Source organism: Myxocyprinus asiaticus, chromosome 26, assembly GCF_019703515.2.
Source record: "Myxocyprinus asiaticus isolate MX2 ecotype Aquarium Trade chromosome 26, UBuf_Myxa_2, whole genome shotgun sequence".
NCBI classification, from domain to species: Eukaryota; Metazoa; Chordata; class Actinopteri; order Cypriniformes; family Catostomidae; genus Myxocyprinus; species Myxocyprinus asiaticus.
The window spans coordinates 29,821,791-29,845,665 of NC_059369.1; the positions used below are offsets into that span (position 1 = coordinate 29,821,791).

The 23,875-nt window shown below is 38.2% G+C and overlaps 1 protein-coding gene across 1 annotated transcript in view; it reads left to right on the top strand.

The window, feature by feature from the left end:
- LOC127416803 (mitogen-activated protein kinase kinase kinase 10-like) overlaps nt 1-23,875 on the top strand; it is a 59,909-nt gene that overhangs the window by 16,479 nt on the left and 19,555 nt on the right. The window contains exons 3-6 of the mRNA XM_051656353.1: nt 20,074-20,254; nt 20,336-20,484; nt 20,682-20,857; nt 21,507-21,753. Coding sequence (XP_051512313.1) covers nt 20,074-20,254; nt 20,336-20,484; nt 20,682-20,857; nt 21,507-21,753 — 753 coding nt within the window. The remainder of the gene's footprint in view (nt 1-20,073; nt 20,255-20,335; nt 20,485-20,681; nt 20,858-21,506; nt 21,754-23,875) is intronic.

Consider the following 23,875-nt stretch of genomic DNA (forward strand, 5'->3'; position numbering starts at 1 on the left):
TGAAGAGGCAGGGCGACGATGATCCAAGGGAGGGGTGTTTCGTTCCATCACAGACCCAAACTTATCATATAAGTAGTCCATGCGACTCCTGCATCGTATTCCAAGTCTTATGAAGGCATACTAAAACCTGTAATTTTAGTCAGAGTGGCTCGCATTTAGCACAAAAATGAACTCAAGATCTTGTGTGAATGCGTGCCAAGTCATATGGGTTTGAAATGACCTAGAATGACAGGGTGAGTAAATTATGACAGAATTAAAATTTTTCAGTGAACTGTTCCATTTAAGGAATACTCAGTGTAGTAACACATAAAAATACTACACAAAAATCAGCCTGAAAGCACAATGTGAGCCAGCTTATGCACTGCTTATGGTGTGGTGTTAAACAGGCCTTACAGAAATACGTACAGTTATGCTGCAAAGGTATTACTGTGGCACAGTAAACATGGACAGTACCACACATCCATCCCTACCAAGAAAGCACAAATGACACAAAGTATAGAGTATTGGAGACACAGAGTGTACAGTGTTGTGGTCTGTATACTATTGCAATCCACAGAAAACAATATATGCATGTGCATATACAGTAGCCCTGTACACAGAATGCACTGACAGGGCCAAGTGTCACAGATCTTGGGCACAATGCCCATCAGTGGCCTGCTCCTCTGCCATCTTACAGTGCCATAGAAGTGAGAGAAGTATTGTTGAAGCACTGAAAGGACATCAGACGGGAGCAGGGCAGAGCCTCCCGGCATGGGACATCAGACTGGAACAGGTTGCGTTGGAGTGTCTTGTAAACAGATCATTAGACTGCACAGTTCCCAGCCCTATTTTTATTAACAGTCAAAGTGGCCCAGTTTACCTGATACCCCTGAATACCCCAGTAAACATTTTTTAACATTATTCTTATTGAGGTTTTATTTACAAGCTATTAGTGAATGATTTTTAGTCTAAATATTTTAAAGAGCACCTATTATGGTTTTAAACGTGCCTAATTTTGTTTTAAAGGTCTCATACAATAGATTTGCATGCATTCAAGGTTAAAAAACACTTTAATTTGCTCATAATTTAAATTGCAGAATTACCTTTTTTTCCCAGTTTCAAAAAACGACTCATGCAATTATCCATTCTAAAGGATTCATTCTAAACTCTTCCTTTCAGAGAGCCTACTCTGCTCTGATTGGTCAGATGTCCCAGTCTGTTGTGATTGGTCTACCGCTTAGTGTAGTGTTTGAGGGCGGGTCAAAGTTGTTCGCGAGTAGCCAATGAAGACCAGAGGCGTTTTTTTGTTACCAAATTATGTAGGTTAGTACAGGAAGTAAGTCTGGAATTACTAACGACTCATTTCAGGTGTTCAGAATCAGTTCTTTCTTTTGGGAGTCAATAACTCCATTTGTCGTGCACTTCGATTTTTGAAACTTTGCAGACTTTTTTACATTAACAAAGCTACAGTATATAACACATTACATGAAAGGTAATATTTGAAAAACCATAATAGGTGCTCTTTAAGTTGGAAGAAGTATTATTACACAGATTTGTTTTAAATTTTCATTGTTAAAATACCTATATGAAGAAATAGCTATAAGTAAGCCATTTGTAGGTTGATATCCCTGAAAGGTGTAAACACTATGGCTCTATGGCACTATCAAATCATTGCTCTATTTGTTTAAGCATCCCAATCAGCCCGACACAGCAACAATGCCTCAACCAATGGTGGGAGTTTGGGTCAGGACTATCTGCTTGTCCAACCTATGGAAGAAAGGGGAAGTTTAAAAAAAACGTATTCCGTTTGGTGACATTAGTGGTACAGAAATGACAAACTTTACCTTTAAAGGTGCACTCAGTAATTTTTTACCCATTATAAAAGTTTTACTCCTGAAGAAATTAATTGTAATTTTGAAACATATGTATAAATCATGACCACTCACAAGAGGTGAGGACTCTAGTCATATCAGCAACTAGAGTTGCACGATTAATCGTTAAAAGATCGCAATCTCATTTCTAAATGACAACGATTCTGCAATGTATATTAACATTCCAGTGGCATACATTTGTAAGGTGGTCAAATTTAAATTCAAAATTAACTTCAAGATGTGTTTTTAAATGTTGATAAACTTTATATGGCATCTACAAAACACAGCGATCCTACACGAGACACTGAATCAACTAAAATGCAATGGCCAAAGACGTTTGTCCAGCACAGTGCTTTACAAACTGCAGGGTGCTGCCATGATTAGATAGGAGTATGACAGAATCTGTTCAGTTCAATATTTTAATAGCCACCGATGCTAAAAAATGACGGCATTACCAAGATCTTACTAAATTCACTTCCTGTGTGCTGTTTGATCACAGCCGGCTGCTTTTAAACGTTCACATGCGTGTCTCACATTTTTAGATTGTGTTTTTGTGACTTTAATAAATTTATTACAGTAAATTAGTATATTAATAACGCATTAGTTAATGAATATCCAAGAAACACAAAAGGTGTGTGTGGCATAGACTGTACAGTATGAACACACAGGAAGTCAGCACGTTGTTTCCGAAAGATCCAGTATCCTAGGATCGGCCACATTATGCCGACTCACTGAAAAGCTCCATCTCCTATCAGACATATTGGCAACGGCTAAATCATTTATCTTCCCTTGTGGCGTGACCGGAAGGACGTTGCATCAGCATCGTGGAAGACCTGGGTTCGCATCCCGCATTGAAACCAGGAAGTAATCATGTTCACATAATCAGTGACAAGCGTGATGCGGAGGTTGCATTTTTCAGCTCTGATAAGCAGGTGCTTTGGTGACTGTCAGGTGCTGCTTATGTCATAAAGTGTATCTTTGCATGTGCCTCAGGTGACATTTACCTCAAAGGGGCCTGACAGCCACACAGCTGACACAAGGTACATTTAACCCTGTGGGAGAGGGAGGCTTTGCAGTTACCACCACAGGTGTCCTGTTACTGAAGCTCATTCAGCACTACAACAACTGAAGTTTATGTCAGTAACATTTGAGATTTCAACAGATAGATTGAAGCTTTAAGCAAAAGCTGCATTAAGATTCTTCAAAATTTCAGAATTTTTGAGTGACCCATTCTTGTAAAGCTGAAGTGTGACATTTCTGTGCCACTAACATCACCAAAAGGAATTTGGAAAATAACAGAAAATAATGATTGTCTTCGATTCAGTTCAGGTTTCAAACAGGTTTCCGGAACACTCCCCTTGTCTCCCATTGGTCGGCATATAAAAACATTGTCTTGCCCCAAACATTGGTTTAGGCAATGTGGCTGTGTCAGGCTGATTAAGATGTCCAAACAAGCAGAGAGAGAAAGGGAAGAATGACGTTGAATGATGTTCTGGAGTTCATCCACAGTTCTTGCGTCCCTGCTCCCTGTTCAGGCAAATTTTCATGCAGTTCCTGGTTTGTGGTTTGCATTCCAAACGTCTCTAAAAGAGACTCAATATATGTCCAGAGGACAAGGCCATCAGTACAGCACAGGTTCTCATTACACTTTTATCTATTGACATTACAGCCAGTCTAATATTGACAGTTGAACAGAGTCGGGCAGAAATTTGACTCTAATCGTGAATGTGCAATCTCAAGAACTTCTAAAAAGCACAGACAACAAAGCAGCAGCGTCTAATGTCGAAATATCTAAAGTTCACCATGCTGAAGATCGCATGGGTTCAAAGCCATAATAATATCTTTCCTGGAGGGCAACATTGTGCCTTGCTGGAACTAATTAAGCCTCAGTCAGCCTTTGGTGGTGAATCTGCAGCCAACCAAAGGTATTGGTAACGAGGTCTTCAAATATAAGAAAAGAAAGAAAAACAACCACATAAGATACATTGAATCTACTTTAATATTTTACTGTTAAAGTTAAGAAAAGTTCACCCAGGGGGCCTGGGTAGCTCAGTGGTAAAAGACGCTGGCTACCACCCCTGGAGTTTGCTAGTTCGAATCCAGGGTGTGCTGAGTGACTCCAGTCAGGTCTCCTAAGCAACCAAATTGGCCCGGTTGCTAGGGAGGGTAGATTTACATGGGGTAAGCTCCTCGTGGTCGCTATAATGTGGTTCGTTCTCGGTGGGGCGCGTGGTGTGTTGAGCGTGGATGCCACGGTGGATGGTATGAAGCCTCCACACACTCTATGTCTCCATGGCAATGCACTCAACAAGCCACGTGATAAGATGTGCGGGTTGACGGTCTCAGACGTGGAGGCAACTGTACTGAGGCGAATCACTATGTGACCACGAGGACTTAAAAACACATTGGGAATTGGGCATTCCAAATTGGGAGAAAAAGGGGAAAAAAGAAAGAAAGAAAAGTTCACCCAAAATAAAAATTGTCATCTGCAAACCTGCATGATTTTCTCTCTTCAGTGAATGAAGAATCTTCACAGTCTTTTTCATAAAATGACAGTTCATAGTGTCCACAGATGTTACAGGGTTAGTTCACCCAAAAAAGGAAATTCAGTCATTGTTTACTCACTCATGTGTTGTTATAAACCCATATGGTGTTCTTTCATTTTCTCAACACAAAGGGAGAAATTGTGAAATAGTTTTTTTGCTCAGTGATGTCATACAATGGCAGTTTATAGTGACCAATTTTTCAAGATTTAAAAGCATGCAAAAGTATAATTCAGAAGCTTAATAAATTATTCCATAAGACACATGATTGTTATGAAAGCATACGATGAGGTTTGGTGAGAAACAAACTGAAATCTTACTTAGTGAAATGGTTGACCAACTGGTGCTGTCCTCTGCGTGTTCATGAGACTGCACAAGAGCAAGTTCAAGCAGCCCCTGCTCACGAAATGTTCAAGTGTCAGCTCGTTTTGTTTATATAAAAGCAGGTCCACCACAGTGATAGAAACAACGGAACACAACACAGCTGCACACAATCCTGAGAACCGAATTTACTACACATCTGATGAGTTTGTAGTTGGAGAATAGATGCATTTCTATGCCCAACCTCATTTGTTGTCTCATGAACGCACAGAGGACAGCAACGGTCGGCCAACAGTGTCATTAAATAATACATTCGATTTCAGTTTGATTCTCACCAAACTTCATGAGTCTCATGAATAATTTATTAGACTTCTGAATTATACTTTTACATGCTTTTGAAGCTTGAAGAGGTGGTCACCATAAACTGCCATGTATGACATCACTGATCACAATTTTTTTCACAATTTCTCCCTTTACATTAAGAAAAATAAACTAAGCCAAATGGGGTTATAACAACACAGGGGTGAGTAAACAATGACTGAATTTTCATTTTGGGGTGAACTATACCTTTAAGATCCAACAATGACATAAAAACACCTAAATAGCACCATAAAAGTAGTCCATACAACTGATGTGCTATATTAAAACGAATTGTTCGCCCACAAATGATAATTCTGTCATCATTTACTCTCATGCAAACTTGTATGACTTTTTTCTTCTGCAGAACACAGATATTTTTAGGGATGTGTGAGGTGTTTTTGTCCATACAATGTAAGTCATAAAGACATAAAGGCTGCATGAAAATAATCCATACGACTCGAGTAGTTTAATCCATATGTTCTAAAGCAATACGATCATTTTGGGTGAGAAATAAACCACAAATTCAGTCCTGATCCACTAAAAATCTTTACTTCCACCCTGCTCTCCTCTGCTAATTCTTGAGAGAAGCTCGTTCATGCATCCTGGCACTTAACGCATGGGTAGAAAGCTGTACACAAACCAAACACTGTTTTGCCATGTACACGGTTTTCACGCCCAATTGGGATATTTGTCCATTGCACGTGTCTTCCAGACACCTGCGCTCGAGATGCTGTAAACGGCCCCTTAGATTGTAGTGTGAAGTGACTACTTTTATGGTGCTTTCTGGTATTATTTTTGGCATAATCTCTATGAACTGTTGTTGTATGAAAAGAGCTGTGAAGTAAATGATGACAGATTTTTCATTTTTAGGCGAACTATCACGTTAAACATATTTTATTAAATACATACAACTGTTAAAATGATGAGTGTCACATTAGAAACTTGAGCCAGATATGCCAGAGTGAGACAGACTGCCAGATATAGCTTCTCTTTAGTCCTTCTTTCATGTTTTCTTTCTATATCTCATTTCTTTCTTTATCCGTCTTTTCTGATGCTGCTTACTGTCTAAAATATCCTCGTTACTCCCTCTGTTTTGTACTCCCACAGATAAAAAGCACACAAAGATACAAGCCTGAGAGTACAAGTTCATGGCTATGCAAACACACACACACACACACAAACTGATGATATGCCCTATTTCCTCTTTTCCTTGCATCCTTCCTTTCTTCTCCTGTCTCTCTTTCATCTGTTCTCATCGCCATCCCTCAGTCTTTCTCTCTCCTCTGATTGAGTGCAAGAATGGATGCCTCAGCAGTCGACAGCAGGAATATGATTCAGACGGGAATGGAGGGAGTTAGGCAAAGAGAGACCGAGAGAACATAGGAGAGAGAGGGGGATGAGAGGGATTGTCTGTAGGGCACAGTGATAAACAGAAAATATAGTCTCCCAGAGACTGCCGAGGATAGGGAGGAGAAGGGGGCCACTCTCACTGATCGGTCCAGACAAGCCCTGCCCAGTTTAGTCATGCCTCTGCTGATTGGTCCAGCGCCATGCTTGCCACCAGCACTCATAGTCAGTAACCTTTTTAGTGAAATTCTACTTTGATGTGTGTGCATGTTACTGTGCTAAAATTAGCTAAATAAGAGTGTTATCAGTACAGAAATATATTGAATATATACTGTACATATACAGACTGAGGGATCTGGAAGTCTTTTGAAGACCACTTGTGAAAATGCTTCTATTTTGCATTTTTCTAATGCAATACAAATGTTTTCATTGCAAATCATATTATCAGCATAACAATTTAAGCAAAAAGTTTAATTGAAACATTTTGATTTTCAGAATTTCCAAGTATTTGATATGCCCCTCTTTTTAATGACCGCATACACTTGAGCTGGCATGGACTCCACCACAAGTTGTGCAAAACCTGATGATCCTTGTTATCCTGGCATGATTTAAGAACAATCCAAAAAGCATCTTGTGTGCTTCAATGGGAACAAGGAAATCTGACCTTTTGTACAAAGGTGTTAACAATGTCACAAATTTGCTGATTTGATTAGTGACCTAGAATTCTTGAGTACTTCTTATTAATTTTACATCATAATGTTTCATTGTTTTAGATTTTTCAAAATCCTAAAACTTTCAGTTTAGATCCAGGTTTAAATTAGGATTTTCAGTGTGGCCCACTGTATATAACAATGTATTCAGAGGGAGATATTTTCAAAGCAGAAGCAAGTAGAATATAGACCATGAGCAGACTCAAAAATAGGAACCTCTGTTTAAAACAAGGTGAAGGATTCAAATTGCTCTGTCAGCATGAGGTACTGTAAACCCTAATGTTGTCATTACTGGAAAAATCAAGTTGTCTTAATTAAACATTACTTGAAATGTCAAGTTTTGGGCTCCTAACTCAAAAATGTATGTTAATTTAACTTAATTTAACACTTAAAATTGTAAGTGTTAATGACTCAAACGATAGAGTACAAAATTGAGGATTTGGGAAATATCCATAATCTCTTGCACTTGAATTATTTAATTATGTTTCCTTGGTCAAAGGGGATTTATAGGGGCATTTAAATAGTTGCTATTAAGAATTATAGAGGTTTTGCAAATGAAGACACCATTAGTTCACCTTGTGCATGTGCAACTGAAGCGCAGGTATATTATGCATTTTAGTGGAGAATTAAGTTTTTATTTAAGTATTTAATGATTGACCTAGAATCTGTAATAATCTTCTTTATATGGGCTGTGTTATTGCATGATCTAAATTTGAGTCGTTTCAACTGAAATTATTAAGTTGAAACAACAATATTTAAATAGTATAGCTGAGTTAAGTCTACTTTCATCTAGTTGCCTTAACTTAAATAGTAAAGAATGAGTTGACACAATCTATCGAGTAGAGTCAACTTATTTCGGTTTTAAGCATGTACCTGGGCTGGATTTGGGTGGTGGGGGAACAAGGAACCTGATTTAGCCACATTACCAGCTTTTCCTGCCTTTAGGAGACAGTTCCAATTCACCCTTATACACCCTTCTGAGTGTGCACTATACATGGCACTGAGAGGAGAATTCATGCCTCCAGATTAGAAGATAGTGGCTGACTCACTGATTGATTAAGACACAGACCTTTTTAGAAAGCTTTAAGGACACAAAGAGGACAGTATTAAGTGGGCGAGAGAATGTGTTTCTTATAATTACATATGAGATATAAAAAAATGGATAGTTCTAAAAAAATTCAGTTCAGCACTATTCTACACCATTTCGTAGTGCGAGTAGAGTGTTCACACAAAAAATGCAACAAAAAGAGAGTGTTACGAGTACCCAGATGACGTACTTTTTCAACCAAATTAACTTGAGTAATAACGTAAATAATGAAGTTACGTAGAGTGTGGAATATTAGACACTTTATGCGCTCAATGGCCGCGGCATGCCCTATTTAGCGGAAGGGCTGGAGTTACCTGGCCGCAATACTGGCCTGACAGAACAATTGTAATTAATGGTGAATGTGGCAACTAGCGAAACTTCTGTGAAAATGGCACCTTTCAAATGTGAGTTGAATGCTATACAATCACCCCATGCTGTATGAATATGTATGTTATTTGAGAAATGCACATAGTATAGCACAGCTTCTTGTACCTTATTGCATAACTCATATGGATGCTGATAAGTCAATAGTAATATGGTGTTGAGCAGGTAGAATTCAATGAAGATGTCAGCTGAGGACATGTGAGGCGTCTATTTCTCAAACTAGAGACTCTGATGTACTTATCCTGCCTTTAGGAGACAGTTCCAATTCACCCTTATACACCCTTCTGAGTGTGCACTATACATGGCACTGAGAGGAGAATTCATGCCTCCAGATTAGAAGATAGTGGCTGACTTACTGATTGATTAAGACACAGACCTTTTCAGAAAGCTTTAAGGACACAAAGAGGACAGTATTAAGTGGGCGAGAGAATGTGTTTCTTATAATTACATATGAGATATAAAAAAATGGATAGTTCTAAAAAAATTCAGTTCAGCACTATTCTACACCATTTCATAGTGCGAGTAGAGTGTTCACACAAAAAATGCAACAAAAAGAGAGTGTTACGAGTACCCAGATGATGTACTTTTTCAACCAAATTAACTTGAGTAATAACGTAAATAATGAAGTTACGTAGAGTGTGGAATATTAGACACTTTATGCGCTCAATGGCCGCGGCATGCCCTATTTAGCGGAAGGGCTGGAGTTACCTGGCCGCAATACTGGCCTGACAGAACAATTGTAATTAATGGTGAATGTGGCAACTAGCGAAACTTCTGTGAAAACGGCACCTTTCAAATGTGAGTTGAATGCTATACAATCACCCCATGCTGTATGAATATGTATGTTATTTGAGAAATGCACATAGTATAGCACAGCTTCTTGTACCTTATTGCATAACTCATATGGATGCTGATAAGTCAATAGTAATACAGTGTTGCAGCCATACAGTTGTACATATTGCTTAATTATTGCATTTTTTATTCCCCTTTTGAACTCCTGGGTGTAGAATTTGTGATGGCTGGTTTGTATGTTGCTTACATGTATTGCTGAAGAGACAAATAATCGAGTCTTCAGTCAGATCACTAAGGGTCAAAGGTCAAACCGCTTGCTGTAATGATGACAGAGTTAAAAATGGTTTGCAGTGTTTGACAGATGTGTGTTCACTGACAGTACTGTACTTCAATACTTAATCTTTATCAGGCTTAGTTTCAAGTAGCTGCAGATAGTGACATAAAGAAAATGCTAATTAAGTTACAAATTTTGCAGATTAGGTTCCAGAGTGTATAATCACATAAATGATACCATTATTGACATTGCCATTAACATAATCTGATTCAGATTGTGCAGTGTGTATTTAAATTAATTTAATACACAGACTGAGGTGTGAATATCAAAATTATGAAAAGGAGTTATAGTAGATGTCCTGTACATATGATAGTCGGTTTGCGAGTGTTTGATTTTAGACAGAAGCGAGTTGTAAAACTTGTGTGACTGTCCTCTCAGATATCATATCAACACATCAATCTCTCAGCAATCTCTGTCACACAAAAACACACACTCATACATCTGTTGACCAATGTCTGTGTTTCTTTGCCCACTCTAACCTTTTCTTTTTGTTTTTCTGTTTCAAAAGTGGCTTTTTCTTTGCAATTCTTCCCATAAGGCCTGCACCCCTGAGTCTTCTCTTTGCTGTTGTACATGAAACTGGTGTTGAGCAGGTAGAATTCAATGAAGCTGTCAGCTGAGGACATGTGAGGCGTCTATTTCTCAAACTAGAGACTCTTATGTACTTATCTTCTTGTTTAGTTGTACATCTGTCCTTCCACATCACTTTCTGTCCTTGTTAGAGCCAGTTGTCCTTTGTTTTTGAAGACTGTAGTGTACACCTTTGTATAAAATCTTCATTTTTGGCAATTTCAAGCATTGTATAGCCTTCATTCCTCAAAACAATGATTGACTGACGAGTTTATAGAGAAAGCTTATTCTTTTTTGCCATTTTTGACCGAATATTGACCTTAAGACATGCCAGTCTATTGCATACTGTGGCAACTCAAAAACACAAAGACAATGTTAAGCTTCATTTAATGAACCAAATAGCTTTCAACTGTGTCTGATATAATGGCAAGTGATTTACTAGTACCAAATTAGCAATTTAGCATGATTACTGAAGGATAGAGTGTTGGAGTGATGGCTGCTGGAAATGGGGCCTGTCTAGATTTGATCAAAAATGACTTTTTTTCAAATAGTGATGGTGCTCTTTTTTACATCAGTATGTCCTGACTATAATTTGTGATCAGCTGAATGCCACTTTGGTGAATTAAGTACTAATTTCCTTCCGAAAAAGCAAAATCTGTACATTATTCCAAACTTTTGGCCGCAAGTGTATGCATGTACTGTACACACACATATTTACTATCAATGACACACCCTTGCTTGTTCAACCTCAAGCATGAGGAGAAATGTGTCTGCTTATTCACTCCCATGTACACCCTCTCTCATCCTTGCATATATTCACACAATCCTGTATATTTTTCTGTGACACACACGTTCTCTCTTTCTCTCACAGCCCTCCACTGGCAGCTGTCTCTAAGGGGGGGCATGGCCATTAAGACAGGGCCGTAACAAAGGCTTATTAACATTGCGTGTGGCCATCTCCTATTCTCTTAATCTCGCCTCACACCACAGGCAGAAATACAAACACTGACTCACACACAAATACTGTACACGCAGTTAGAAATTAAGGATCAGTCCAGTCCTTAATGGAATAGTTCACCCACAACTGAAAATTCTGTCTTCATTTACTTGATCTCTTGTCTTTCCAAACCTGTATGACTTTCTTTATTAGTCGGAACACAAAAGGAGATGTTTTAATGTTTTAGTGAAACACTAACCACTTGTACTGAAAAGATGGCCTACAATATTCCTTAAAACATCTCCTTGTAGAAAGAAAGAATGTCAAATTGGTTTGGAATGACATAAGTGGGAGTAAACTATGACAGATTTTCATATTTTGAAATGAAATTTCTCCCCAATTTGGAATGCCCAATTCCCAATGCACTCTAAGTCCTCATGGTGGCGTAGTGACTCTCCTCAATCCGGGTGGCGGAGGAGGAATCTCAGTTGCTTCTGGGTCTGAGACCGTCAGTCTGCGCATCTTATCATGTGGCTTATTGAGTGCGTTACTGCGGAGATATAGCGCATGTGGAGGCTTCACGCTGTTCTCCGCGGCATCCGCGCACAACTCACCACACGCCCCACCGAGAGCGAGAACCACATTATAGCGACAACGAGGAGGTTACCCCATGTGACTCTACCCTCCCTAGCAACCGGGTCAATTTGGTTGCTTAGGAGACCTGGCTGGAGTCACTCAGCACACCCTGGATTCAAACTCGCGACTCCAGGGGTGGTAGTCAGCGTCTTTACTCGCTTAGCTACCCAGGCCCCCCACAGATTTTCATTTTTAGGTAAACTGTTTTATTATCATATTTGTGACAAGGAGGAGGGTGGGGCTGGGCTGTGGCTAATCAGCCGAAGAGAGGGATAAGTGCAGTGGAATGTGGCAGTTCGGGAGAGAGAGAGCCACACACAGCTGCAGTGTGTGCATTTGTATTGTGTCTTTTTGTTTAAATTTTCATTAAACCATTATTTTGACGGTTCAGCTGGCTCCCGCTGCCTCCTTTCCCATTTTAAACCCTGTTACATTATTCTTAGAGAAATATTGTATTTTAATTAAAGGAATATTCCGGGCTCAATACAAGTTAATCTCAATCGACAGTGTTTGTGGCATAATGTTGATTAACACAAAAACTAATTTCGACTCGTTCCACCTTTTATTTAAAAAAAAAAAAAAAAAAGGCAAAAATGTGGGTTACAGTGAGGCACTTACAATGGAAGTGAATGGGGCCAATTTTTGGATGATTTAAAGGCAGAAATGTGAAGCTTATAATTTTATAAAAGCACTTACATTCATTCTTCTGTTAAAACTCGTCTATTATTTAAGCTGTAAAGTTGTTTAAATCGTAGTGTTTACAGTCATTTTAGGGTTTGTTGACATTACATCATCATGGCAACGAAGTGGTAAAATTGGCTATAACTTTACACAGAAAAGGTTAGTAAGCGATTTTATCACACTAAAATTATGTTAACATGCATATTGTTTACGTCTTGTGGCTATACTTTTGGAACAGTGAGTATTTAAACATTCAAAAATTTGCCCCCATTTACTTCCATTGTTACCCATTGTCTGTAACCCAGATTTTTGCTTTTTTTAAAGAAAAGGAGGGGTAAATCAAAATAAATTTGTGTGGAAATCAATATGATGCCACAATTGCTGTCTTGTTCTTTAACTTTCATAATTCCAGAGTGGATAAATGGCTCGGACACATAAGTGAATTGCTGAAACATAAAATGTGATCAATAAAGTGGACTTATTGAAAAGGCATGCCAATAAGATTCTCAAATTCATCATACTGCAATAAATCCCAGTTGAACTATCATTTCTAAAGCAAGATAAATTTACCTATTGACCCATTTGTAACAAGTGCTGTGAAAAGTTTGGAACAATTAGAACATGATAACCTGATAGTCCTTGAAAGATATAAAATATATCTATTGGAATGATTTGATTCTATAAATGTTGAGGGATGGAATGCTGAGCCTAACAGCAGCACAAACACGTGATAATATGCAGAGGTGTTTTGTTAGCAGTATGTTTGCGAAGTGAACAGTGGATGGAGAGAGAGAAAGGTTCCACCTGTTCAACCTGAGCTTGTGATCTGCTGGTCAAACAGAAACCCTGCTGTGTGTTCCCTTCCTGTCTCTCTCTCTCTCTCTCTCTCTCTCTCCTCCCGTTTGCATATGTGTGGTGATAAAGGAATAGCACACTGCACCCCACCCTTCTCCACCCCTCTCAAACCTGTCCAGCTGACTTTTGACACTTAACATTTCCATAGCCTGCCCACACACGGAAACACACGAGGAAATACAGGGAGGAGCGAAATAACAAGGCACCACAAATTAACATCTCGCTCTTCCCTGTTCTGAGGTAATTAACAGACATACCTTATTACTAGAGTTTTGAAGCTGGGGTTCGTTGAGGGGGAGCTAGGGGATAAAAGTGTAAAAAATTTAATAAATAAAAAATAAAAAAAAGAATTAAAAAGAATACACACATTTACAAAATTTGACATTGTTTCATTTTGCTTTCTAAAGCCGAAATCATTAAATTAATTGTGATTATTTCCTATATTGACAGCCCTCCTATTGTCCAATGATTTGCTTACTGTGGGTTGTAAGGCAGTATTTTCTATACAACTGCTTTGGAATAATATGTATTGTGTAAAGCACTATACAAGTTTCTCTTTAGGTTTATACATCTAACTCATTTAATTACTCTAAAAGTGCATAAAAAGTACTTAAAGACATTCTAGGTAATATTCATAATTAATTTTGGTTTTAGTACAGTGACAATATAAAAGCCAGTTGTTTAATTTAGCAAACAATATGTTCTTTTTATAGTGTCATGCTTACTACTTTTTCTAACTCAGCATAAATTAGTCTTTATACATCAAAATATATACAGTAGCTTCCCTTTAGGTTTTAAGAAGGGGGTCCCCTCGCAATTGGGCTTATATTTGAGGGTCCTTGGCATCAAAAAGTTTTAAAAGTCCCTGCCTTAACATATAGTATCGAAACATTTATGAGACCCTCAGTTGGAATTGTATTGATGATTTATTGGTGGGATTTATCACATCCAGTGTGACTCATGTTTGTAATTGTACATAAGACAGAAAGAACTCTTTCAAGTCATTATGCAGACTGCTGAGTCCCATGTGGATGAAAGTGCCATATACGGTTTTGAACACCTCCACCTAGAACGTATCATTCCTGTTCTAATAAATTAAAGGTGCATTGTTGGGTTGCATGTTGTTTCAGAAGTCATTGAGGTTGTGGATCTTGGTAGTTTCAGTAAACACAGGACTGAATTCATGGATAACAATGACGGGATCGGTCTGTTGTCTAATGCCACTTCTGTAAAATATTGACATTGTACTCCACAGGCAGTTGATTAGGGCTGGTTAACGTGTACTTTAACTCTGTTATGTAAAAGGTTTAAGAGATGTGTGTGTGTTTGTGTATTTAAGAACATGGCCCCTGGCTGGGAGATCTTGTCTCTCTGTGATGCCTGCACACATGCTACAGGCTGATGAATATTTGATAGAGTAAATACAGTAGAGTATAGAGCTCTCCAAAGTGAAGAAGTATCCAAACTGCTGAGTCTGTATAGATTTTATTATGAAGTCATCATGAAATCAAAATGTACACAATTTGCTATCTTAGTACACATTTCTGATTTTATTAGAGTTAAACAGCTTTACTTTTCGCCTGATGTCACCAAAGCCACTTGGGCTATAGTGTAATGTTATAATGTATGTTAACCAAATGCCAAATAGCTATTTAGGCATTGTCAGTAGTTAACACAGTAATTTAGGTTATGGTAATAATAAATAGTGGTTGGCCGATATGGGTTTTTTAGTGGCCGATGCCAATATCCAGAGAGCAGGGTGGCCGATAGGCTGACACAATGTCGATATATCACACAATTTAATATAGTAAATAACAAACATAAAATTGCTAAAAAACAAACAAACTCTTATTTAGCACTATATTTACTCAATTTCACACAAAACTGCAAATAATATTGTATTTTAAATGGTAGATAGCAGTTTCTTCAGATTTCTGTTTAGTCATCAAATTTTAGTAATTTATTTGCACATGAAGAAATTGTTAATATATAAGAAAGAAGGAAATAACAGTACACACAGTAGTCCAGCAACCATGAATGGCATTTCCACATTAGTAATCGCATTTACTCAAAAAAATACAGAATCAGGGGCCTGGGTAGCTCAGCGAGTGAAGATGCTGACTACCACGCGAGGATTGACTGTCTCAGATGCGGAGGCAACTGATATTTTTCCTCCGCCACCCAGATTGAGGCAAGTTAGTACGCCACCATGAGGACTTGTGCATTGGGAATTGGGCATTCCAAATTGGGGAGAAAAATAAAAAATACAGAATCAAACCAATAGTACATGCAGTGCACAGTGAATAAGATATTTACTTATAGCACATGTGAAGCACTTTTACCTTGGGCTGCATCCGAAAACATAGGCAGCTAACTTGCTACCTTGCTGCCTTATCAGTTAATGATGAATGAATGGACCTTTTAAGGCAACTGGTCTCCGAACAGTTTGAAAAGCACCGTATTTTCATCGTACCTCCGTATACAGCCTCCGGAGGCAGCATTTTCATGGTTTTGGACGCAGCCTGAGTTGCACTCACGCACTCGTGCAGATCCAGCATGAGCAACAGCAGTGTCCTGACAGTTTAAACAGCCTGGATCACCTGCTTGGATTGTCACAGGTCAGACCATCATGATTTGTAAATGAGAGGAACATTTGATCCTGAAGTTTTTGATTTAGGCTGATAGAATACACGCTTCAGAGGAATATATTATATGAGCGTTCGACGGGAAGGAAACGCTGGATTTTTGTGAGGTTTGTGAATTACATCTGTTTAAACGAGGTATCTGCATATTTGCAAACGGAATATAATAGAAGTTTTATTGATATTTGCCTTTTATCATTAGCAAAGAAAGTTAAAAGTGACAGGGAACTGCTGAGGAGAGACTGTTAGAATACGTGCTTCAAAGGAAAATGTATGAGCGCTCAACAGGATACTGGATCTGCTCAAGTTGTGTGAGGTTGGTTTATTACATCTGTTTTAACAAGATATGTGCATATTTTCAGATGGTATATGATATTAGTTTTATAGATATTTGCATTTTATCATTAGACAAGACAGTTAAAAGTTACAGGGAACTGTTGAGGAGAGAGAGGGAGAATGAAACAAGTGAGCACTTTAACATTATGAGCTCAAACGGGTCTGCTGCGGCTCTGATATGCGGACCTTTTAAATGAGACTGTGTTGCACAACGGTCTATTATTATAGTAACACAATGGCACGTAACAACAAAATGAGCTATCACTGGTTGTTTACATGTCTCGGTCGCTTCACATGCAAGCTGCCGATTTTCGGCACCCTCAAGAAAAAACCGGCCACGGGAAAATTTATCAGCTGATGCCGATAATTAAAAAAGTCTGAATATCGGCCGATACATCGGCCCCGGCGATATATCAGTCAACCACTAATAATAAAAACAGAAAATTAAATTCCCAATGGATAAAAACATCCCATCCAATATTTTTTAGTGGTGCTCTATTTGAGGCCGATACCGATCTCCGATTTTTTTAACACTAAAATCGGCCGATACCGATTTTTTCTTAATTAATTATTAAGCAAATGCATGAAGGAGTGGTGCCGTTATTGAAGGTTAAACAGTTACATCTGTTATTAGTGGTATTGTGACCAACATTAATCTGATTTAAATTGGGATCCTCAGAGAATAGCGCTGGGATGAGTGACTGATGAGATATTGAGAGCACCTGGAGAGTGCGCATGTTTGATTGACACCGAGAGCGCTCATGTTAAAGAGAGTGAAGCTGAAAGTGCTTATGATCGCTCAAACAGTCTCTATTGCTCCAAACAACATCTGATTGTCACGACTCATGTTACATCATATGTACTCAGATTTGAACATTGGGGGGGACCAAACCATTTTGTTGGTGGGGGGTCATGGGTGTCCTCGGTCCTTTAAAATAGTAAATGCGGTAAATGCAATAATTTTCTGAATAAAGGCTTTAAATGCATTAAAGTTTTGTAAATGCAACCAAAATTTGATAATTTTTGGTTTTAAATTATATGTTGTTTTTAAGTTCACACAGTACAAGTCAAGCACTGTATCTGCATTGCTAGCAATATGCCAGTTTCAGCCATCTTTTCTTTCTTTTTTGTGCTGCATCAAAGAAAAGACTAATATAATTTGAATTTCTTTTCATCGCTGATATATCTGTAAAATGACGACATATATCTGGCTAGCAAAACAAAATACACAAAATTATTTACTGTCCTCAAGTTGTGCCTCACTGTTTCTTTCCCCCCATTGAATCTTAACACAATATGTTCTTCAAGAATCCTAACGATGCTTTTTTACATACAAAAACACTTCATATTGACCACTGCTGTCAAGGTCCAAAGAGGGAAAAAAAATCATCATGAAAATACCATAAAAGTAGTCCATACAACACTAAGATTTTCTATGGCCCCAGAATGCTTGGAATAAAGTGCACAAGTCATATGAACTACTGTTATTATGTCTTTATACTGAACCTTTAATAACAATTTATAGTATTTGTCCTTTTTGAAGCTTGACAGCTCCTGCTCACTATATACTGTTATTCTATGGAATAGAGCTGCTTAAAATGTCTATTTTTATGTTTCAAGAAAAAGTAACAGCATATGGGTTTTGAACAATATAAGGGTGAGTAAATGAGTGAGTAAAAGTACATTTTCCATTTTTAAATGAACTACTCTAACTGATGGCTCATTTTTTGAGCACAGACCTGACAAGGACATACTCAAAATAAAAACCATCTCTTATAAAAGAAATTCAGAATTAAAGACATTGATAATAAAACATACAAATTATTTAGAAAATCTCAGATTGATTGTTAATTATTACCTAATACTATTTGCATTAAAAGTATTTGACACTTGTCACAACCTAAAAATTCAGTGGAAGCCTCAAATCACAGGTCTAAAGTTCTAGTTCTAATCTGATGGTGATAACGCTCTACTATGTGTTTTATTGATCATTTTCTTAGACAATGTCAAGTGAATTTTCCTTCAAAAGCTTGCCAGATAACTACATTCATTCAATTCCTTTACAATATGCACACATTTGTGCTTTGTCTTAAGCTTAATATGATGAAAACTACCACATTAATGTTTTCACATTCACAATTATTAATGACAACCTAATCACGTACTGTACGTGACATTTTCAATTCAAAACGGCGAATTTCACGAAATGGAAAATAGTTTTAATCATAAAACAGTGGTCAAATTTTGCATATTTAGCTTCTGAAACTTCTAAGTTTCAAATGACGTTGATGACCAGTGTTAGACTAATAAGCACGCTAAAAATTTAACTTTTTTTAAACCTTTATGTTATTTCTGCAACAACTTAATGACAATTAGACAGCAGCACATAATGGGACTGCAGCAGAACAGCAACAAGGATATCAATTATTGGGTGGGACAATTTGGCCATATCGGATTATTGAGGGGACTTGTCCCCCTTAATGTATATTGCGGTTACAGTCCTGATATGAATTACATCATGTCGGAAAGTTTAAATTCGTGAATGCTTAGAATGCCAACAACTCACCTCCAAAGGCCACTTTGTCATGCTTCAAGGGTTGAGAAGGCACTCATTCATTAGAGTAGCAGTGTGTATGTTTGATTCCCTGCGTGCTGCAAAAAAAGATCGGCCCTGATTCTAGGCACGATCAGCCGATCGCTGATCATGGATTTAAGATGAATATTGGCCGATTTTGATCGGTGGCCGATCGATCAATGCACCGCTATTTTTTTTTTCCTCTAATAATTCCATTTGTCTATGAAACGTCAGATTACGAAAGTAGAAAGTAGTTGTGCCGTGACATGAATGCCGTGTCATGTTGACTTTATAAACAATTGGAAAAGTGGAACCAAAAAAAAAAAATAAAAGAGTAAAATTCAACATTACAAAAGCCAGAAAATTAGTATGATATTTTCTAGAAATTTTTAGATGATCTGTAGATGCTAGCTGCAGTTATATGCAGGGATTTTCCAAATAATGGTGGGAATTTTGATTCATGGTACATTTTGATCCAATTCTTTGTTCAGTGACCATTTCTTTAGATTACATCTTAATACCAGAAGCTGAGAATGATCCATTCACTTAAAAGATTCCTTTACAAATGAAACACTGCTAGTATGAGAGCAGTGCAGAGTAAAAAATGAGTACAAATCAAGATCACAAAAGCCCCAAAATTAATATGATATTCTCTAGAAATTTTAGACGATCTGTTGGTGCCAGTTGCAGTTATCTGTAGTTTTCTTTAAATTGTCATCGTGTGGACAGATTCCTACACTAACCCATCTCATATGACTCAAAGTGTGTTAATCCAGATAAAACAGATGTTTGCACATTAGTTTTATCCCAAGTGCAAGTCAAGGAAATTGTTTGCTATCTTTGTGTAAAGTCAAAGTATGACAGAGAGTCTTTTTATGAACGTCCGACTGGTTTGGTTCTTGCAAGTACCACAGAGAATTCTTCCTGGATATTACATGCCGAAGTTGTTACTGTTATTCTAATCCACTATGCATTATTCAGAAATATCTTATTTCACAAAAGCCTCAGTGGTTTGATTTCAGTAGTTAGCCAAATTTCGCTCCATTCATTTCTATTCCTTCCAACCCACTCTGGCTTCATATTTCTCTGTTCTTCATTTCACTCCTCCCTCAGTTCTGATTCTGGAGCCTGTCGAGAGAGACGACCTGAACGGAAAGACTCTGAAAATCACAGACTTTGGGCTTGCACGGGAATGGCACCGCACCACAAAGATGAGCGCGGCAGGCACATACGCCTGGATGGCTCCTGAGGTCATCAAGCTGTCCTTGTTCTCCAAAAGCAGCGATGTGTGGAGGTATGTCTCCGTCCTTCACCGGCCTGTCTGTTATGGTCTAACTGGAGATTTTGTGACTGAATGTGGTCTTTTTTATGTCAGTTTTGGAGTGTTACTCTGGGAGCTGCTCACTGGTGAGGTGCCATACCGGGAAATCGATGCTTTGGCTGTAGCTTACGGTGTTGCCATGAACAAGCTGACTTTACCTATTCCATCTACCTGCCCTGAGCCCTTTGCACAGCTGCTGGAAGGTTTGAACAAATATTTTTGCTTGAAGAAAATAAAACATTTATCTGTACATAAATAAACTGTAATGATCATTACCCAGTTACAATATGCTGTCTTTGTCCATTCTTTAACCCTTACAAAAAACACTCTCACAATACAAAAATTCTTCTTTGAAAGTGACTTTTGATCACTATTAAGTCAAACTTTTCACTATCTACAGAGTGTTGGTGTCCTAACCCGCATGGTCGTCCCGCTTTTGGGAGTATCCTGAGGAGGCTGCAAGCCATTGAGCAGTCCGCCATGTTCCAGATGCCCCTGGAGTCCTTCCATTCCCTGCAGGAGGACTGGAGGCTGGAGATCCAGCAGATGTTTGATGAATTACGGGCGAAGGAGAAGGTAAGGGAGCCTACAGACCCGATTCAACGGATTGCCTTACGGTCAAAGTATACTTTGGTTTTCGTAAATTTCTTTGAAAGGCTAGATCACTCGAGCGTGTGCGAGACACTAAGGTCTGATAAAGGAAACCGGGGTAATTAAATGCATTGTTTCATTAAGATTGAACTGCCAGATGATACAGTATCTGACCATGTGTCATGCTATATCCCATCTTAAAACCATTTTTAACAGCATTTTTCTAATACATTTTCAATTATGCAGGCAGATTTTATGATCTCATAATTCACAATTCATTAATTGAGAGACTTAAAGGAATATTTGTACTTGTTAAAAAAGGTGATAAAAAATTGTGAAAAACAACACAGTACCTAATCTATATATATTCATATACGTAAATTTAACCTAAAATCTTGATGTTGATATAAAAAAATAAATGTACATGTTATGAGTCAACTACCCATATAGTACACCAGTGTAACAAATACACACACAAGTATTGTGAACCATTATACAAATTGCACCAAAGAGAGCCTAGTGCAAGGGAATATCGAATCTTTTATGTTTAGAGAAATTCCACAAGATGCAAAATTAAAAGGAAGAACCTGTAGGCTTAGTGGATTAGTGGTCTAAATAACCTCCTGTTCATTAGGAGTTGCAATCTTGGGAGGAAGCTCTTGCACGGGCAGCCGAGGAGCAGAGAGAGCAGGAGGAGCATCTGAAGAGGCGCGAGCAGGAGTTAGCCGAGCGGGAGATCGACATTGTGGAGAGAGAGCTCAACATCATCATTCACCAGATGTACCAAGAGAAACCACACGTGAAAAAGCGCAAAGGCAACTTCAAAAAGAGCCGACTGCTCAAACTGGGAAGGGACAGTAACTGCATTAGTCTGCCCTCTGGTGTGTGGAATCTATACATGTTTAGTTATTTGCAAAGAGTATATTGCTTTTTGAGTTAAAAGACTTTACCTGAAAATTTATATTTACATTTATGCATTTGGCAGGCGCTTTTATCCAAAGGGACTTACAGTGCATTCAAGGCATAAAATCCATTGCCATTGCTAGTGCCATGCTCTACCAGTTGAACTACAACTATGCCATTCTTACTGTATAATGTTTGGATTTCTATGCATTAGATATCAAAATATCAAGCGTGGCATCTGCAAACAAATGATGCAAGACATTTCTGAAAACAAAATTCACTTTTCTGAGCTATTTTTGTGTTTGTTTGTTTTCAAATAATTTTAACCAAATGGTCTCAAGGTGATTTTTAGTTGATGTATGATGTCCGTTCTCCTCAAATTAAGGTGAACAGGTGTCCAAGCAGTGTAATGACTGGTATACACTGATCAGCCACAACATTAAAACCACCTGCCTAATATTGTGTAGGTCCCCCTCGTGCCGCCAAAACAGCGCCAACCCGCGTCACAGAATAGCAATTCTCTCACCACAATTGTACAGAGCAGTTATCTGAGTTGCCATAGATTTTGTCAGTACAAACCAGTCTGGCCATTCTCTGTTGACCTCTCTCATCAACAGCGTATCCATTCGCAGAACTGCCGCTCACTGGATTGCAAAGGCTCTGTGTTTTTTTATTTTGGCAGCATTCGGAGTAAATTCTAGATACTATTGTGTGTGAAAATCCCAGGAGATCAGCAGTTACAGAAATACTCAAACCAGCCCGTCTGCATGAAAATACCAGGAGATCAGCAGTTAGTGTTAATGTTAATGTTGTGGCTGATCAGTGTAGTTCAACACAAAAATGAAGGACAATTTCCATTAAAGTTTTACAACCAGAAATTTGTAAATACATAAATATTTTTTTACGTCATACAAAGTCCAGTAAACACACAAAAAGGTTAATTAATATTTGATGTGACAACCTTTGCCTTTGCCAAAACAGCATCAATTCTCCTAGGTACACCTGGACACAGTTTCTCTTGGTTGTTGGCATATAGGATGTTCCAAGCTTCTTTGAGAACTTGCCACAGTTCCTCTATCTATTTAGGCTCTCTCAGTTGCTTCTGTCTCTTCATGTAATCCCAGATATTGATTTAGCTTTTTTATGTTTACTGGACTTTGTATGACGTTAATTGATAAATGAAAACTATTTATGGCATTATTTTTGAAGACATCCTCACTATACAACATTTTTCCCAAGTGCCTAAAACGTTTGCACAGTACTGTATATATATATATATATATATATACAGGTGCATCTCAATAAATTAGAATGTCGTGGAAAAGTTCATTGATTTCAGTAATTCAACTCAAATTGTGAAACTCGTGTATTAAATAAATTCAATGCACACAGACTGAAGTAGTTTAAGTCTTTGGTTCTTTTAATTGTGATGATTTTGGCTCACATTTAACAAAAACCCACCAATTCACTATCTCAAAAAATTAGAATACATCATAAGACCAATAAAAAAAACATTTTTAGTGAATTGTTGGCCTTCTGGAAAGTATGTTCATTTACTGTATATGTACTCAATACTTGGTAGGGGCTCCTTTTGCTTTAATTACTGCCTCAATTCGGCGTGGCATGGAGGTGATCAGTTTGTGGCACTGCTGAGGTGGTATGGAAGCCCAGGTTTCTTTGACAGTGGCCTTCAGCTCATCTGCATTTTTTGGTCTCTTGTTTCTCATTTTCCTCTTGACAATACCCCATAGATTCTCTATGGGGTTCAGGTCTGGTGAGTTTGCTGGCCAGTCAAGCACACCAGCACCATGGTCATTTAACCAACTTTTGGTGCTTTTGGCAGTGTGGGTAGGTGCCAAATCCTGCTGGAAAATGAAATCAGCATCTTTAAAAAGCTGGTCAGCAGAAGGAAGCCTGAAGTGCTCCAAAATGTCTTGGTAAACGGGTGCAGTGACTTTGGTTTTCAAAAAACACAATGGACCAACACCAGCAGATGACATTGCACCCCAAATCATCACAGACTGTGGAAACTTAACACTGGACTTCAAGCAACTTGGGCTATGAGCTTCTCCACCCTTCCTCCAGACTCTAGGACCTTGG